Source organism: Adiantum capillus-veneris, chromosome 17 (assembly GCF_014529385.1).
Source record: "Adiantum capillus-veneris isolate H3 chromosome 17, ASM1452938v2, whole genome shotgun sequence".
Taxonomy (NCBI): domain Eukaryota; kingdom Viridiplantae; phylum Streptophyta; class Polypodiopsida; order Polypodiales; family Pteridaceae; genus Adiantum; species Adiantum capillus-veneris.
The window spans coordinates 51520043-51540611 of NC_140947.1; the positions used below are offsets into that span (position 1 = coordinate 51520043).

Genomic DNA, 20569 nt, shown 5'->3' on the forward strand with positions numbered 1-20569 from the left:
ATGAATGAGACTAACTGTTATCCACCTTAATCAAGCCTTACAAGTGGTATCAGAGCAATTTGAGGCTCATTATAATTATCAGCATTACCATTGTAAGTATCATGTATTGTCTTCTTTTGCATGTAAGCAAATTTCAATTAGCTTTTTACCTCATTGTGTTTAATTTTTAGCCTACTTTGCCGTACCATAACTCTCATTGTAGCTGACATTACATTTTGCAACTCACGTATGTGTAGTGTTTAATTTTTAGCCTACTTTGCCGTACCATAACTCTCATTGTAGCTGACATTACATTTTGCAACTCACGTATGTGTAGTGTGCTTCACAATGCCGATGCCGTTTCATCGAACTCTCCTATGCCTAGATCGCATGTCATTCGGATCTTCAATTAAGCTCTTGAAAATATATTTTTTTTCAGCTCTCTTTGGTTTTTTGCAACAAGTACAGATTAGAAGATCCAAAGGAGGAGAAAGGAAAGTCAAAGGAAAGGGGCCCTCACGTGGGCTTTATTAACTCGGCTACACCTCCCTGCAACAACGGACAACCTGACCAAACTCGCACTTGCTGTCAAGCTCCACTAAGGGCTCATAATTTCATCTGCTTTCGACATCTAGAAGACTCCAGAAAAGGTTTGGCATCCTACACTCACCACGCTCCACCATTGGCTCAAACTAACACTGCCTCGCCAACTACCCGCTTTGATGTCCAAGATTGCAAGCTTAGTCACTTTTGGCGCGGCCATTCAATTGCTAGATGTGCTTGCGCTGTATATTTCTTCCAGCCTTGTGACCCACCTTTGCAAACATGGCCTCCCATCTGCCTTGCCATCTACATCCACACCTACTCCGATCACCCTCTATGTTGAAGACCTACCAATTCACCTACATGAGCTCATTATAAGCATGATTGTCACAGACTCACACCCTCTAGTCGTGATGTGTGCCTCTCCTTTGTGTCCACCCTCATCGGCTATCCACCATTATAAGCACGATTGTCACAGACTCACACCCTCTAGTCGTGACGTGTGCCTCTCCTGCGTGTCCACCCTCGTCAGCTTTCCACCACACTGCTCACCTTCTGCAGCACTACTCGGCTCAACTCCTTAGCCTCACCACAATAAAGCTACAAGGGGAAAAACCTTCTTCAAGGCCCCTTTGCTTAGCTCAAGGCTTGCCAAGAAGCTTTCCCACTGCCTGCAGAAAGCTGGAGAAAAAAACCATCCTTGACTCGGCACAAGAGCCGCAAACTCTATCCCGTCTTTGTGAAGAGGTGCTTCACCATAAGCAACAGAGGAACAAAGCTTAAGGAGGGGGAGTCATACTCTTAAGATTTTATTTTCACTAGCTCAATCCTCTTACAAAGCTCCAAACCAAAATCACAGCCAATGGCACCAAAAGCTATGTATGAAATCTTTGTACACAAAACACCATGCACACTGGTTCTAGACACTACCTATACGTCATATATATGGTAAGACCGCCCAAGAAGACACACACAAGCACGACACAACGAACAAGGATCTCGTTACGCTAAGGATGTATGATATTGCATCCCTACATACTAAAATTACCTTCTACACTTGCATGATGTATCCAATTTTGGGCAAAATATGCGCCCAAGAAGACACACACAAGCACGACACAACGAACAAGGATCTCGTTACGCTAAGGATGTATGATATTGCATCTCTACATACTAAAATTACCTTCTACACTTGCATGATGTATCCAATTTTGGGCAAAATATGATGTATCCAATTTGAGAGCCATGTTTATGGATTCCAATGCATCTACCTAAGGAAGCCTTGTATGAACTATGAATTGTTGAATCCGTTTAAGGAGGCTATTGTTAGCGTCAAACCTACTTCCATCCTATGCCTATGTGAACTACCCCTAATGGTGCTACTCTCACACACTCTAGTGGGAAATAACCCTACACTTTGCATGACTACCTATGCGCCACCTACATGCCACTACCTTTTATCTAAGAGTGTCACCTCTTATTCCATGTATTAGAACATGTGGCTTAACATGTGGCTTTATGCTACACTCTCATAGTGCTATATAAGCACACACCTCATTGTACAAATCAATCATCTTATCAATCTACTTATTTTTGTGTTATCTTGTACTTGTGTTGTCCACATTAGTTATTAGATTAGCACATTAACTTAATGCACAAATTATGAATGTAACTAACTATTATTTGCCTTAATCGAGCCTTAAAAAACTGTTGTGTTGGATTGAGACCCAATTGAGATGGTTACGCTGTTGGCTATTGAGGTCATATTTTTTAGGCTCAAAATAAAGCAAAGGGTGGTTCATTTGAGGGAAATGAGAAATGTTATTTGAAATTGCGGTTTTGGACTCATGAGCTTACATGGTGTGTGAAGAATCATATTACCACTAGAACTTGGGTATATAGATAATGTTTTCAACAACTTTCTCCAAGCAGAGGCTCTTGTATTTGTGTTACATACGACATTGCTTCTTGATATATAACTCTTTAAGATTTCTTCCGTATAGAGGCATCAATTTTCTGAAAGAGTACCATTATCTTGAAAATAAAGAGATCAAGGCCATGCAACTGAGCATATCTTTCCTGAAGAAGATATCATATCATTGTCCAACAAGGATCAACTGTTATTATAGCTTCCTCTTTTTATTGACTGAGAGAGATCTCAAAGATCTACTTGCTTCGTCACTAATCGACACCTCCCTAGGGAGGTGGGATCAATGGCCCCCCCCACATTAGGCGTCGCGAGGCAGGTGCAATCCGGGCCGTCCGATTGCTGTTTGAACTAGGTGTGAACTAAGAGTGAACTCGAAAGGTATGTGCACCATACCGAATTTGGTGTGAACTCGACGTGAACTAAGTGTGAGCTTGGGAGGGTATGCACACCACACCAAAATTGGTGTGAACCTAAAGTGAACTCGGTGTGAAGTAGGTGTGAACTAGATGTAAACTCGTTCGCGACGTCGTGATCTATAAATTTACCACATACATTCCTTTCATCGGACGCACAATAGCTTCGCGGTTAGAGTCAATTCCAAGGGGGAGAGGTGGCGACTTCAAGCCCTAAAACTGAAAAAATGAGAATCTTTTGTATTCCGTAGACAATCCAACAGTCACAATCAATCGGTGATCGTAAGCCATTGATATCACCTCCCAAAAGGAAGTGTCAATTAGTGACGAGGGGGTGCAAGAGGGAGATACGGAGGGAGAAGGAGAGAAGTAGATATCAAAGATCTACACATTAAATCTTGATCTCAAGATTTGTAGAGAGAGAGAGAGAGAGAGAGAGAGAGAGAGAGAGAGATCACAGTGGAGTGATTACAAGGACTAGAGTTCACCATCTGCACTTGAGTGTGTACACACACTCATACGCAGGTACAAAAAATGGGAGGGGGTGTGTGTGTGACCCAATGGCCATGCTTTTCTTGGCGGAAGCAATGCCCATGTCACACACTAGTGCATATATCACCTGATGAAAAGGATTTAATGCTGAGATGCCCCACCTGTATGGATCTCCATGGAGACGTTCGGCTTGTAATGTGAAGGATCACCAGCTTGCCGAAGCAGAGAGGCAGCCCACAATCTGGACATTCAAGAGTACCCACATGCCGTTCAAGAATTAAGGAAATATGTATGCTATGGATGAAGAGGCACTTCTCCCTAACAATCAGCAGCAGGCTTCAGCAAGAGGCCTCTTTTCGTTCCCCACAATCCCTATGCAGCGTTTGGCGGCAACGTATGCACACAATAAACGCAGGCGGCAGCGAAACCAGCAATTCCACATGCTTAGAGGACCCCCTTCGTCTTTCAGAAGAGCCGGTTTTGGACTCTCTTTCTGTTGCCGACATGGCACATCTCCTGCAGAAATGTGGCCAACAGAGAGACCGCATGCTTGCATTGCGTCTCCATTGTCACATGCGCAAAAATGGGCTGGATATTCATAGGTTGTTGGGAAATTATCTCATTCCGACGCTGGTCGATGTTGGAAAGTTGAATGATGCTAGAGAGATCTTCGACAGGTTTGCAAATCCAAACGAGTGGTCTTGGAACTCGCTCATCAATGGTTACATCAGGTGTGGAAAGCCACAAGATGCTCTTCAATTGTACCAGAAGATGCGAAAATGCGCTCATGCGCATAGGGATGGACATACTTTTGTGGCTGCTCTGAAAGCTTGTGCAAAGCTGAAGAATCTTGAACAGGGTGAATTGATACATGAAGAGATAGCCAAACTGGGGTTGTTGCACAAGAACATTTTTGTTGCCAATACTGTGATCGATATGTATGCAAAGTGTGGTTCTCTTTTGAAAGCTCAGCAGGTGTTTGACAGACTTCCCAAAAGAACTGTAGTCTCATGGAATGCTTTGATCACAGGTTATGCTGAACATGGCCGAGGAAACGAGTGTATGGATTGCTTGGAAAAGATGCACCTTGATGGTGTCTTTCCGAATGCGGTAACATTTCTCTCTGCTCTCAGAGCATGTAGCAGCTTGAAAGCGGTTAAAAAGGGGATAGAAATACACAGAGAAGTAGAAAGACAAGGGCTGTTGGAGAGTCACCCTCTTATTGGGACGACCCTGGTTGATTTGTACTCCAAATGTGGCTTGTTTGCAAAGGCACAGCAAGTTTTCAACAGGCTTCCGTGTCGAGACGTGATCTCTTGGACAGCTCTTATTACAGGGTATGCTGACCACGGGCACGGCAGGCAAGCTATCAAGTGTTTTGAGCAAATGCAACGTGAGGGTATTCCGCCAAATGCGGTCACGTTCATTGGCGCTTTGAAAGCTTGTGGGGTAGTTAGAAATGCAGAAAAGGGCCAAGAAATACATGCCAAGATTGATGACTTGGGGTTAGTAGGAAGTGATATTCAGGTTAGCACTGCCTTACTTGACATGTACTCTAAATTGGGTCTTCTTCGTAAAGCACAGCAAGTGTTTGACAAGCTTCCATCCCGAGACATTATATCCTGGAATACATTGATTGCAGGGTATGCAGAACATGGGCATGGTGAGAGGACACTCGAATGTTTTGAACAGATGCAAGATGATGGTGTTTCACCTGATGAGGTCACATACATTTTCAGTTTGAAAGCTTGTGGAAGCATAGGAGCTATTGAAAAGGGTACAGAAATACATGAGATTATTCGAAGCCAAGGACATCTGGGGACGAATCAACTGCTGGGAAACTCCTTGGTCAATATGTATGCTAAATGTGGCTTGCTTTCAAATGCACAGCAAGCATTCGATGAGCTCCAACAACGAGATGTTATCACATGGACTTCACTTATGGTAGGGTACACTGAACATGGGCAAGATGAAGATGCAATTGAGTGTTTTGAGAAAATGAAAGCTGAGGGTCTTCCACCCAATGAGATTACCTTTATTAGCAGCTTGAAAGCTTGTGGAAATATATCGGCTACAGAAAAGGGTGCAGAAATACATGTTGAGTTGGAACGACAGGGGTTGCTGGAAAGAAACCCTGTTGTCGGCACATCGTTGGTGGATATGTATGCGAAATTTGGCCTGCTCGCAAAAGCACAACAAGTGTTCTGTAGGATTCCAATTCCAGATGGTGTCTCTTGGACTGCCCTGATGGCAGCACATGCCCAAGTTGGCGAAACCGCGAATGTCATTTGGGTGTATGAAAGAATGCTAGAAAAAGGAGTTAAACCTACTATGGTCACCTTTGTTGTTATGCTGAGCGTTTGTCGGCAAGGATGCTTGTTAAATAAGAGCCAGACTTACTTCGAGACTATGAGTAAAGATTTTGGCATTGCTCCAGCTGTGGAACACCTTACTTGTATGGTTAGTCTCCTTGGTTGTGCTGGGGAATTGGAAAGAGCCAAAGCTTTGATTGAACGGTTGCCTGTCTGTACGGATAATGTGGCATGGAATACTGTGTTGGGTGTTTGTAGACATTTGGGAAGTTTGGAGTTTGGAAAGCTTGCTTTTAATCATCTATCATGCTCTACTTCAAACTTGAGAAACATGTGATGGTATTAAATCAGGTATTGACGTCATTCATACGGCCAATTTCGCAAAGATAAGGCAAAATGTAAGGGCAAGAAGGTTTAACACTGGTTCAAACTGCAAGAATGGGCATCAAAGTGCCGATTTTTAAGATTTGAGACTCGTTACTTGACTCATTAGTTGCAGTAAGAAGGGATCATCAAGCGTCAGTAGTGGTTGGGTCAATTTCTGTCTATTCAAAGAGATTTTGATTCTTTTTTTTGTGCTCAAATCTCTATACAATGCAGATGTACATGTAATTTTTATTGTGTCTTTTTATAGGAAATTGTAAATGATAGAACTCAACAGAAATATTTTGACTAACACACTTCTATTCAATTAAATTGAGTGCTACATAATTATACCAATGCCATAGTTCATTGCATTTATTTACCTTCAATGTCGTTCCAGTACACTATTTGAGTTTTCTGCGATAATTCTTACATAGCACCATGTTTCCTTGGTGTACAAAGTCTAGATTGTACCGAACACCGATGCGACATCTAATTCTACACGTATGGTTAAGTAAAAATATTAAGATTTTGTACTTAGAAATGACAATGTAGTTGAACATGTTAAATTTTTCACTTTGCTTAGAAATGGCAGAGTCTCAAGTATTATAGAAACTTGGAAAGTGCTAGGCTTGAGCCTATGGGGGATGATCGCGAGGAGGGTGCAGAGAAAAAGAGTCGACGAGAGAGAGAAATGAAATGAAATGTTATATTAACGTCTTCAAAAGGCCAAAATGACCTATGAGACCAAAATGTTACAAAATTGTGAATCTGAGACCATGTCTGGGTACAAAAAGACTAGAACAAAAATAGTACTACTACTAGAATCCATCCTCATCTGCACTCTGGATGTTGAGAGAGTATGGCTCGAATCCTCTGTTGTAGTCTCCGCGATGTTATGTAGTCCCTCTTCTCAATCGTGGCCGTCTAGATTTCCGTAGCTCCAGTGCTCGGTCGATGAGAGTGCCGGTAGTGGTCAAATGAGTGTGGGCCGAGCTCTGCAGTGATGGTTCCTCCTCTGGTTGTCCCATATCTAGTGAAAAGAATTCTGTAATCCGTCTCTGGGACTGTATCTGTCTAGCTCTCCCCAGTAAAGTGTCTCTCTATCTGTGTAACTCGAGTAGATATAGCCCAAGACATCTCTGATCCTCATAATTCATGACCCTAGAGAAAGGACCGAAACCCTTTCTGAATAAGCAGTGGAAACGACCCCGAATCTCATAGTACACTGCGCAATGACATATGTAATGTACCTCTGTATCTGGCTCTAGCTTGCATAAGCGGCATATCTTGTTGTCTACTGGTATTCCTCTGAATCTACTAGTCTCAATCTCGAGCTGATGTGAGGATGTGTGTATCTGACCAATGGCCCACCGCAAACCATGAGACATATGTGTATCCCCATCTCCTGTGAGGTGGAGAAGATGCTCTCTATAGAAAGCCATCTTCGTGCCCAACTCCTGTGGCGGCTCTATCCATGTCCTCCTAGTATCCAGTTAGATCAGGTCCTAACGAATGAGTCTAGTAATCTCCACCCGTGTAAGAGACATTGAGGGTGTCTGAAGAGAGTACTGGAAAGGGGGCAGCCTGTCCATGGTGGAGCCATGCATCTGAAACCATGATGTCATCTATGCATACCAGCATGAAGCGTCCCCCTAAAGAGCTAACTGTCTAGAAGACTCAAGGGCCAGTCTAGCATATCTATCTCTAGTAGTATCCCACAAGCTGTGCACAAGGAAGACTAATCTGGTAAGCGCCTCAATCTCCATAGGAGGGGCAGCCCCGGGGGGGTAGCTAGCTCTGCTCAAACGATAGCGTGGGGTACGGAGGCCTTGGCTCTGATCAGTCGAGAGATCATAGATACCAAGGGCCTCTCCATACGTCTCCAACCATCTTGGCCTACAGAAGGTCCCCATATATGCACTGCATACATCATAGTTGAGGCTACTAAAGTATGAAAGAGACATAACTTGGTCCGAGGTTCCTGGAACTGAACCTGCGAACACATCCTCTCCAAGCCTCCCAAGGCTGCATAAGCTCTAGTTAGTCTAGTCTCTACTGCTCTCTCCAAAGAAAACCTCGGCCCAACCTCGGCCCAGTGAAGACAATCCCAAGGTAAGTGTATGCACCTGTATACTCTACAATCTCTTGAGCATACGTGAAAGTCGGTGCTGATTTCCTCATTCACTGTGGTGTGGTGTTAAACACCATAACCTTGGTTTTACCAAGGTTTACAGACAATCCACTATCCTTTGCAAAACTGTGTAATGCATCCAACTGTCGCTGCATACCCTCTGGTGAGTCAGAGATTAACACGATATCATCAGCATATAACAACAATGGGATCCACGTTCCTGCTAGCTGGGCACCTCTATCACCCTCTCTGTCAATGTAATTAGACACCTCATCAACATACATACCAAATAGAGTAGGAGACAATGGGCAACCCTGTTTCACCCCAATGGTGGAGTGAACTAAATCAGATATCCCCTTCAGGGTGCGTACATGTCCCATCACTGATCTGTATAGAGCCATAATCCCCCAAATCAACACTATGGGCACCCCCATCTCTTGCAGTCTGCGCATCAATCGAGCTCTCGGTACCATGTCAAATGCTTTGCGGAAATCCACAAAGCTACAATAAATCCGTCTCCCATGTGACGTGCCCTCCTCAATGATGGCTCTGAGTGTCAGAATATGATCAAGAGTGGAGAAACCCCTCCTAAAACCGGCCTGGCCCTTTGCTCGTACACCCTCACCCTTTGCCCAATTACTCAACTGCTGCTCAAGAATGGATGCATACAACCGTGTCAATGTGTGCCCAAAGAGAGCAAAGAGAATTGACACGGCACAGGAAAATAACACTATATTTTTATTTATGTATAGACTTTTACATATATAGGCAAAAAGGTTACCATGCAAATTACAAGTGTATCTGCATGCCTTTAAGAGGCGTTTCCCATGGGTATACTGACGAGGTCTTGAAACCTAACAACCCCCCCCTCAAACCCAAACCACTAACAATGGACTCGAGACAGACCATGGCAGAGTTCAATCACCTAAAACTATGAGTAGAAGTCCCCCCCTTGACAATAACATAGGTGTGTGTGTGTGCACTTCTCTCAAACAACTATCAATGTGAGATAAACCAGAACTTAGAACCAAACATAAAAGGGCGGTCTTACCACTGATGTATGGCAATGTTTATAACCCGTACATTTTATTGACAAATGGCTGACATAAAAGGAAACATAAAATAGAATGAAAACTACAGGACATCATTATCCACGAACACATCTTCATCACTTTAAACCATGTTAATCTGTCGCTTATTCTTCTTAAAACATTTACCTGAAGTATGATTGGTCTTTCCACAGTGGATGCAAGGATTTTTGCTGAAACAATCCTTGGTTTGATGATTGTTGCGGCCACATATTGCACACGATCTAGTGCTGGTAGTAGGCCTGGTTGAAGTTGCAGTCGAAGTGCAACCACGAGCTACATATGCAGTCGGTACGAAAGAACTAATATGTGGTACTCGTTTTTCTTCTTCCTGCAATGAATTAACAATACCATCCAAAGATGGTAGCAGATCCTTCTCCTTTAAAATAGTTATAATTTGACAAAATTCTGCAGGTAGGGTATTCAGAAAAACGGTATAAGATCTTCATCTGGGAAAAGAGCTTTAAATAAATCAACTGAGTGTGGATGCTTTTCAGTCTGTTAGCTAAAGATGCAATATTCTCATCATCACACATAGAAAGAGAATACAACTCCATTTTAAAACTCATTTTGGAGTATTTGGCTTTATGACCAAACATTTTCTCTAGTTCCATCCAAGCAATGTTGGAAGATTGCATTTCATCTAGAGAATGAATAAAATCATCTTCAAGAGATGTCAAAATAATACCTAATGCTTGCTCGTCCTTGCGTTGTTGCTCGATAGATAGTGCTCTGGAAATTGCAGCGGATGTGCCTGCTTCATTGGTTGATAGAGGCTTGATGATGCTCCACAGATTCTTTCGCATCAGATATCCCTTCACTTTGATTTGCCAGGTGTGGAAGCCGCATCGATTAAATTTATCGATTTTGGATGCCATCTTGCAGCTTTCAAGAAGCCTGCTTAAGAGGGATATTACCTGTATTTACCTTCTATTTAAAGATTGACTTGTAGTGTTATGTGCATGCAAGCTGCTACCGTCACACCTTGGCAACTGCAGCCTTTTGAGATGCTTGCAGGGAAGTCTAGTTGTCAAGCTCAGCCTTTACAACAGCGTTTTGAAAAGCTCCCGCCAACGCACTCTACAGAAATGCTATGCCATGAATTTTGAAATGCTTACAGAGGCTATGTTTTGAGAAGCACACTGCCAAGGCAGCGTCTTGAGATGCTGCCAGGTCCACTGCGTGCGTCTTGAGATGCTGCCTCTGTGCCTATGGCCTCTGCCCGCCTAGGAACAACCGCCTCTTCAGACGCCTTCGTCTTCACCGCTTGTAGATAGTTACACGCCACCCCTAAGGATCTGAATCTCTACGAAGGACGTGAGCGTCTTGAGAAGTACCACAGCCTGTGGCTCTAATACCAGTGCTGGGATGAGCAAAGAAAGAGTCGAAGAGAGAGAGAGAGAGAGAGAGAGAGAGAGAGAGAGAGAGAGAGAGAGAGAGAGAGAGAGAGAGAGAGAGAGAGAGAATCAACACGGCACAGAAAAATAAATCTATATTTTTATTGATGTATAGCCTTTTACATATATAGGAAAAACGGTTACCATGCAAACTATAAGTGTATCTACGTGCTGATCCGAGCCTATCACAAATTTTTGTTTACTATATTTTGTTGGTTTTCCTTGATTCTAGAGGTTTACAATAAAAGAAAGAGTGAGAACAACCTCTTGGAAAAATTCAAAAAATGATTTGATGGGAATTTTTCCTTGACTAGTTCACCGGAGGTGAAAGGGAGAACCTAGTGGTAAAGGGAAGGGAAAATATGTAAATGTGAAAAGAAAAGATATGATGTGGTTGTGGAGCCATGCACCCATGATTCAAGGGTCATGCGTGGCTCATATCATCATGGATTTGGAGCCATATGATGATTCAATCAGATGGGACCCAGGTGGAAGACTTGGTAAAGGTAGGAAACAAACACATGATTTTGCTGGATTTTTAAAAAATACTTCCACTCTGATCCAACAAAAGTTGTCTTCACCAAAGTTGTAGCTGATGAGCTGGAGATTCATACCATATTTGTTTTTATAATTTTTGCATCTACGGTCTAGGAGATATGGCCAAAATGGCGGACGCCAGTTTTTTCAACTATGGTGGAGACCACCCCCGCTACCTTTACACACACACCCTTCCTTTTCCTCATTGAGTCCTTCTCTAAAAATAAGCCATTAGTCTTTTCACCCTCCCCTCCTTTCTCCTCTCTCTCAAGCTCAAAAAACCATCACAAATTCCTCTTCAAATCACCTCTCAATTCATGATTAATCTTGTTGTAATTCATAAGTTCTCATTCAACCCCTTTCTATTATTACTAGATATGCATTGATTTTATGTAGATTATTTACATTTTAAAATAAGGAAGCTCTTGGACTCAAGCTATGGAGGAAGGAGTGAAGACAACACAAGTGATGATGGAGCCAAGTAGTTGCAAATTGGTCAACAAATTACTTGGAAGGAGCTTCTTCATTGGTGGAATGTCCCTAATCAAGCTTCATTTGTACAAATTACACTTGGATCTTAACCTCACTCCTAATCACTCTCTTTCCTATATAAAGAGCGCCCCCCCCCCCCCTTTGTAATTTCAAGTCTCCCTCAGCCCCATTGAGTCTTTGTATCACTCATCATGGGCCCATAAAGCTCATTCATTCACTCTATTCTTGCACATACTAGAGTGCAAATTATTTTATGCTAGTAACCTCCCCTCCTCTTACTTATGTTAATTAAGAGAGATCTTTTATGTGTGTGTGAGAGTGCTTGATGTGATTTTGGCTAATTCTTGAGTTGTTGTTTAGTACTCTACATGCTATTTGTGTTGGGAGTGCTTGAAGTTATCCATTCCTTGTACACACACTAAGGTTAATGCTTCATTCATAGTGATAGCTCTCTCTCTCTCTCTCTCTCTCTCTTTGTGTAGCGGTCCTAGTCCACGCTTCCAAGACTAGGTGGTGCCCTCATCTCATTTCCCTTGTGGCGCAATGGAGTTTGTTTTGGTGTAGAGGCCGCCATTCCAAATTTCCTTCGTCATAAATTGGTGGCCCCATGGAGGAGTTCTCAAGCAGCGCTCTGCCAATCCTATGAAGGAAGGTCCATCAAATTCTCCAAGACTTCCACTATGGTCTTCCCAAGAAGCTCGAGAAAAGAAGCGTCTTTATCGACAAACGGCACGTATGCGGGTAAAGAGAGTTAACTACATACACCCTTCTTTGCTTCAAGGAAAATCTTGTAGTCATCAAGTCTCTAGGTCAAAGCATTGTGTTGAGTGCTTTGTGGCTAGTGTGAAGACACTCCCTTTGAAGCCTCGACTTCAAGTGTTGAAAGCACTCTCAAACTCGGGTATTAAAAAGTTTTTGGAGGGGGAGCTACACATCAATGGTGTGCGGTATTGGCAAGAGGCTACATATGGTGATGCACTCCAACTACTACTAGTAAGAAGGCTCAAGGTGGTTGAGAGGGTAGCCATTGAACCCTATGAACTCTACAAAGCTGAAGATGGTCACACCAAAGCTAGGCTAATCACTGGTGAGCAAATTCTTCGCATCTCTCAAATGGTGGGATCCAAGAGAGCTGAACTTCAATGAGGTGCTTCATGGAAGTTTGTATTTAATGCACCAATGAATAATCCCATTTTCTACAACTTTCAATCAGTTCAGAATATTAGGGTGAATGTGCGCATTGGTAGAAAGATTTTTTTCCAACAAAGATTGGTCTTCTATTTTGGAGCTGAGAGGTTGAGAGAGATATTGTTGTCCCCTGACCCTATAATATTTCCTATTTTGGAGTATAATGTATCTTTTGATGTTCACATCTTCATCTTGCTTTAAGCATACTGCATGAATCATAGGGATTTATATGGACCTTTCCAACCTCTTGCTAGACAAACTATGCATATAATAGCTAGCACAAAGCTTAGGTTCCAAAACATCATAAGGAACTTACTAGGCCCTCGTCGTCTAGCTGAGATTAATGCATCTATCAATCCATTTATTCTACCCTTAATAAGATATGATTTGGGCCTAGACATTTTCATCTTTGTGTTGTATTGAGAGGAAGGCAATCCATTTTATGATGGCTTTCCCTAATTTTTTTGGGCATAGTGGGGAAAATGCTGGGGATTTTTTGGATAACTTGGAGATGGCTTTCCTTGTCTCTGGGAGGGATGACGAAGCATTGAAATTGAGAGCTTTTCCTTTGGTGCTCAAAGAAGAAGCTAGGGTATGGTTTCAGGCTCTAGATCCAACCCAAAGAGCTGATTGGGAGGGATTGAAGGCGGCTTTCCTACGAAGATTTCAACGAGCCAATTCGGCAGAAGAACTATGGCAACGGCTTTTGGCCCTTCATCAAGTTGACCCTCATGGTTATGCAACCTATGAGGAAGGTTTTCTGAAACTTTGGGGGCAATGGTCAGACTCACTAAACCCTGGTGAGTGAGCTCCCAATTGCCTCCAAAAGGATCGATTTATCTCATGTTTGTACCCCTTGCTAAGGGAGAAGGTAAAGAGAAAATTTCCAAATACTTTTGAAGATGCCTTAAGAATTGCTAGGGAAAAGAATTGAAAGATTCTCTATCAAGCCCAAGCTGGCCAGCTAGCTTTGGGAGGCAATATCACAACTATGGAAGCTTCTCACGTACCTCCAAATGTGCCTAATGCACCAGACCTCAATAGAGGTCAACAAGAAGATATGCTCCAACAAATAAACAATCTCACAAACCAGCTAGAGGGTTTGAGAGTAAATCTTGTGCAAGGTGCAAGAAGGCCTATTGAGGGGAATGGTGGGAATCGGCCACCAATGTGACGTCAAGCAAGGGAAATGTTGTGTTACAATTGTGGGGAAAATGGCCACGGCATGTATAATTGCCCTCATCCCAGAAGATATGACTACCCTGTCAGAGGTCCTCGACAACAAGTAAGTCCTCCTCGTGCTAGAGCTCAAGCACAAGAGCAACCGCAACCTCAAATTTTGCAGCCACCTCGTGCTCAAGCTCAAGCCCCTGCTACTCAACCAAATGTGAGCATCATAAGGATGGAGGAGGTCGTCAAGGGCAGAAGCAACCAGGAAGAAATAGCTAAAGGGAAGATGAAGATAGATGAAGTGGCTACAATGCCTATCAAGCGTGTGCGTGTCCAAGATGAAGTAAGTAAAGAAACAAGCAAGGATGCAAGCAATGAAGCAAGTACATCTCGGGCAACTAAAGATGAAGCCAAGAAGAGAAAGACCCGTACTAGGTCTCAAATTGACATCTCTGATTTCCCTATGGGATCTCGGACACAACCTTATGACTTGACAGCTGATGTGAGTTCTCAAGGAACAAAGATTACTTGGCCACAACTACTTCATATCTCCCCAAAGCTGCGACGACAATGGTAAAAAATGGTGAGCACGAGGGCAAAGCGAAGTAAGCTAGTAAGTGTAATCAAAGCATATGGTCTCAAGGATATAGTGCCTTTGGTGGAGGCTCAAATCAAGGGACAACGGATTCCAAAAACTTACATTGATAGTGGAGCAGAGGTTTGTGTCATGACAGAAAAGCTAATGCATCAATTGGGTTTAGAGGTAATGGAATCATCAAACTTTAGGGCAAAAATGGCCAATAATGTCTCTGTCACTTGTGTGGGTGTAGTGAAAGCTTTGAGAGTTTCTGTTTTTGGAATCACTACAGAGGTTGATGCTTATGTGATGCCAGTAAAGGGAGAAGGATACCCCCTTATTTTAGGACGACCTTGGCTCATGGGTATAGGAGATAGGCAAGATTGCGCAACAGGAGACTTGGATTTGAGGCCTCGCATGGGTGGCCATAGTCGGAAGGTGGTTTATAACTTGAAGAATGGGCGACAAGAGAACCTTGAACTAGAGACGTCAGCTGATGAGTGGAGCTTAAGTGGATGCTCCTCATCCATGGACGAGGAAGAGAGTTCAAGTGAAGAGAGTGATAGCACTCTCGAAGTCATGGGCGTCACCATAAAGGAAACTACCTCATCAGAAGACAACCCAAGGATCCAAATAGAGAATGTGTGGGATGCCAGCCTAGAGAAGATGTTATCCAAGGATATAAAGGAAGAAGAAAAGGAGGGTTGTGTAAATGTTCTCAAGAAGCATGCATCATTGTTTATTTCTGATTACACTCACATTACAGGTGTCACTGCAGTGAAGCATCATATCCATCTAAAAGAAGGGAGCAAGCCAGTAGTACAAAAACTAAGAAGATTAGGAGTTGTGCAACAAAATGCACTTTTGTCCGAGGTGAAGAGACTCTTAGAAGCAGGATTCATATACCCAGTAGAAGATTCAGAATGGGTCTCCCCAGTAGTGGTCAGGCCAAAGAAGAATGGTAAATGGCGAGTGTGCGTGGATGACAAGCCACTAAATGCTGCAACAAAGAGGGACCACTTCCCTCTCCCATTTCAAGATGAGATTCTAAATGAAGTAGCAAGCCATGAGCGATACACAGTGTGTGATGGCTACTCCGGCTACTTTCAAATACGCATTGCAGAGGAAGACCAGAAAAAGACTACTTTCATCACACCATGGGGCTGTTTTGCATTTCGAGTCATGCCTTTTGGTCTCACCAACGCTCCAGCCACCTTTCAACGATTCATGAACATGGTCTTCCAACCTTACTTTGGTAAGTCCATAAGGGTTTTCATAGATGACTTTTGTATTTACAGCTCCAAAAGTATGCATCTCGGCACGATTGATGAAGGATTTACCCGTTTAGCTAAGCTGGGTGGACAACTAAAGAAGGACAAATGTCACATTGGGGAAAGCAAGGTTACACTATTGGGGCATGTAGCGTCCATTGATGGAATCGAGGTAGATCCTGAAAAGATAGAAACATTGCTAAATCTACCTTCCCCAACTTCTATCAAACAATTAATCTCTTTCTTGCAAAAGCTAAGATATTTGAGTAGATTCATACACTTACTCTCCCAAGTGATATTTCCTCTACAACAGCTGACTCGTCAAGAGACGCTTGTTTGGAGTGAAGAAAGTGATGGGCATTTTAGAGAGATTAAAAAAATGTTAGGGTCACTCCCTGTAATCCTCCAACCTTGTTGGGAAGAAACATTCTTTGTAAACCCTAGTGTGGGAGAAGAGGCCATTGGTGCTGCCCTCCTACAAAAAGATCCAAAAACATCCTTTATGAGGCCTGTGTATTTTGCTAGCCGCCTCATGGAAAACACAGAGAAGGCCTACACCCTGATGGAGCAGCTAGTGTTAGCTCTCATGTTTGCTGTAACCAAATTTCGGCCATACTTGCTGCCGAAGAGGTTTGTAATTATCAGTGTGGAGGATATGTTTCCCTATGCACTACAACATATGGAAATCTCTGACAAAATAGCAAAGTGGGTGGTGCGACTTCAAGAGTTTGATTATACAATACATGTTGAAAGAACAACTCGAGCATGCTTAGCCGACATTTTAACAAACAAGTGCTATGAAAAAGTTTTCCATTTGAAGAGAAAGGAACTACCACCACCTCCAGCTCTAGAGGCTTTGGTCAATGCTTATAGCCTCTACTTTGATGGAGCATACAAGAGAACCAAGGATAAGGCAGCTGCAGGCATCGTGGTCTTATCTCCATTGGGAGAGAGGATCCATGGTGAAGGGATCACTCTAGAAGATGTCCACTCCAACAATGAAGCAGAATATCAAGCTCTAATTCATGGCCTTTGTTGGTTCTTGGATAACTCAATTGAGAGATTAAATGCTTTTGGTGACTCCATGCTTTTGGTAAGGCAAATGCAAGGTACATGGGCTTGCAAAAATGCCACTCTCTCTACTAAAATGAGAGAAGCCAAAGCTCTTATGAGGAGATTTAGGGAGGCACAAGTACATCATGTGCCAAGAGACCAGAACAAGGATGCAGACCACCTAGCATCATCGAAGTTAAATGAGTCAATAGTGGGAGCAGTGGCCATCAAACTTCCACTTCAGCAAGGCAAGGAGGACTTAGAAGATATTATGCACATTCTGGAGCAAGGAGAGGCTCCTAAACACTTGAATGCAGGGGAAAGGCGATGGTTAGCTAGGAAGGCTACCAGGTATCGCATAGTAAATGATAACTTGTATTGTCTTGGTAAGGATGGTATGCTTAGGAGAGTGCCTTTGAAGAGTGAAAGTGAAGAGATTTTAAAAGCTTTTCAGGATGATATGTGCGGAGGACACTTTGCACACGACATCACTAGTAGAAAGGTTCTACAAGCTGGGTTTACTTGGCTAAGTCTTCATCGTGATGTCAAATACTGGTGTCAAACATGTGATGAATGTCAGAAACCAGGACCACCACGGCTCATAGCTGAACCTCAGAACCCAATAAAGGTATATGGGCCCTTTGAGAAGTGGGGAATTGATGGCATAGGGCCTCTACCACGCACTCAGTTAGGTAAAGAGTACATCATTATGGGAGTAGACTACATGACTAGATGGGCTAAGGCTATGCCGACCAATAGAATTACTACTAAGGATGTGAGTCAGTTCATCTTTGACCACATCTGTTGCCGGTTTGGCACCCCTCTTGAAATACTATCTGATAGAGGACCAGGGTTTAGAGCAGACTTGGTAGGAGAACTCATGCAGACGCTAAATATTCAGCATCAACACTCTACTCCTTACTACCCTCAATGCAATGGCTTGGTGGAAAAGGTAAATGGAATCATTTGCAAAATTCTCACCAAACAGGTACATGCCAGGCGCCAAGATTGGGACAAACACCTGAATGGAGCTCTATGGGCCTATAGAACCTCCTTCAAAACCGCATTAGGGTACACACCCTTTCATTTGGTTTATGGAAAGGAGCCTGGGGAGGGTAACAGTTTTATATGACCCCCCAAAGTTACAAAATTAAAATGCTGAAAATGAACAAACAAAAAATCAAAGTGCCACACTGTAAAATCTTAAGCTGGAAGAGAAATCTTAGCTTGATTTGGTACTTCACTCACATGTATTGCCTATGGTACTAGAGCCCTAGAGGTTCCCAGCGTGGGCGCTTTTCCTTGAAAAGCAAAAAACCCAAGGCATACAAAATAAGCACACACATCATAATTGAATCAATGTATAAAGACTTTGGGGGGTCAATGAAAAAGTAATCAGTCAGGCGATGATTTCATGAGAAATTCCTTTTATGGTAGCTTAACTACAAGGTTTTCTAGATATAGCCTCTAGTCAGCCCTCGAACATGAATACTTGGCTCTCGCGATTAAACAACTTAATTGACCACAGAAAATTAAGAAGCTTACCCATGGTATTAATATTCGATCTCTAGTGCCTTTCGACAGTTAAATTAGCGACCCCATACTTGTTTAATTTTCTACCTTTACATCTGTTTATGCATTTGATTACATTGCAATTTAATGTTCATTGCTACCAAATTGTTTGAAATTCTTTGACCAATCAATGTGTCTACCTAAAACTGCATATGCTTTTTAAGTGAATGCAATTACTGTGCCAATGTTGTTTGATTTTGCAGTGACTAAAGAAGGCTAAGGACATTCATCTCAAGTGCTCTTCCACCTCGACGAACCAGCTTCAACTCAATAGCTTCCGAGGACGGAATCTACATCAGGAAGGGGGGCATGTTAACCCTCACAGCTCACGGACACCCTATCGCCTACGATGGAAGTGTATTATGTATTCGGTAGAGTCAGGTACCGGGCTTGTCGGACCAATAGAGAAAGGTAGAGTGATCGCCGATGAGAGGCGCACTTTAACTTGGACATTCAAGGGATTAGTTGGTTAAGCATGGGCGCCCAAGTGTGAATGGGGTGAGCTCCTATAAAAGCCAACTAAACCTAATTTTTACTCATTCTCTCATTTGTGCAATAGAAGAGTGCTCTTGCTCCATCTCCATCTCCATCTTCTTCTTCTTCTTCTTCTTCACCTCCTTGTGTGTGTGTGTGCGAGAGAGAGAGGGAGAGAGAGGGAGAGTGTGTGTACGATCGAGCATTACGAAGGCACGACGGCGGCGAAGCGGTTGAGCGCGGCACGACTGCAGCTTCTTCTTCATCGCGGCGAGGAATCCACCACGAAGGCGAGCGTAGAGCGGTGAGTGACACACCCTTTGTTCTCTTGAGCTTGCTAGTTTAGGCTTGTTGTGTGCTTGGAGCCGTTTGTGGCTCGCACACGGTGTATTGGCAAGTCCCTTGCTTCGACAGTGCGGCAAGGAGCGCACACGCAGTTGCGAGGTGTTTGCTGCAGCAGTTCGCAGATTACGTAGGCAGGAAAGTAACGTAGTTTTGAGGTGCAAAGACAGGCAATAGCCTTAATGAAATGTCATGTTGAGGAATCTTGAGACCACTGAATTTTATTTACTTCACCCAGTAACAATGCACACATACTTTCTCACCATATTAATAGCATAGGTCAAAAGAATCTTTCGGGGTACAAATCTATTTTTATTTCAATCCAACATCCATATTTGAATCAAATTTGTGTATTTACCCTTGCATGTCTTATTGCTTGAAACAACATAGCGTTCATCAAAGCAGTACGATCCATGGAATCATGCGCTTGAGAGTCCAACCCATGCACTTTTAGGAACACCCCTCATCACTATATCACACGGGCATGGTCAAATGGGATCAATGGTGGAGGAGGAAAAGGCAGCGCGCGTCAATTATGGATTGTCAGATTTGAGGTTGCCCGAATTTACTAGTTTGCTCGAATTTACAAATTTGCCCCAAATTTACTAATCGATCCACATTTACAATATGACATAATTGAATCCCCTATATTTCAACATACGCATGAGGGCGTAGTGGTTAGTGCACATGGCTCATGGTGGAGAGGTTGGGGGTTCAAGACATGGGGTGCAGATCGACCCGAATTTACTTTTCTTCCCAAATTTACCAAACGCCCCGAAATTACCAAATGCGCAGCTGACGGCCCATATCACCTCAGCCATCGATCCCATTTGAGCATGCCCATGCGAGACAGTGTGGAGGAGGAACGCCTAATAGAGGTGCTTACAAGGCACCACTTCATTATTATTATTATTTTCTCTTCTACTTTGAAAGTCCTCACAGGCGTATCCAGAAAAACCTCACATTATAATCACACCTCTCACCACCTCTGCACTTGCACTCATGGTTATATCAAAGTAAACTCTACTGTGTATCAATTTATTTGTTAATTTTGACCTCCACTTCACAAATTTTCCGCCTCTATACTTCGGACAAAATCCACTTGGAACTCTATTGGTTGTCCAAGCACCCTGATGATCATGCCTCATGAGGCACCACCTTTATGCCCTATGCAACAACCCACATACCAAGCTCAGACCCACTAGACCAACCACCATTTTAGGTATCTTCTAAAGTATGTAT

General features: G+C 43.0%; 1 protein-coding gene across 1 annotated transcript; it reads left to right on the top strand.

The window, feature by feature from the left end:
* Positions 1-3274: 3274 nt before the first annotated feature.
* On the top strand, positions 3275-6345 carry LOC147437238 (pentatricopeptide repeat-containing protein At4g18520, chloroplastic-like). The gene has a single exon (XM_086486830.1). The coding sequence runs from the start codon at positions 3649-3651 to the stop codon at positions 6004-6006; it is 2358 nt and encodes a 785-aa protein (XP_086342956.1). The 5' UTR covers positions 3275-3648; the 3' UTR covers positions 6007-6345.
* Positions 6346-20569: the final 14224 nt, after the last annotated feature.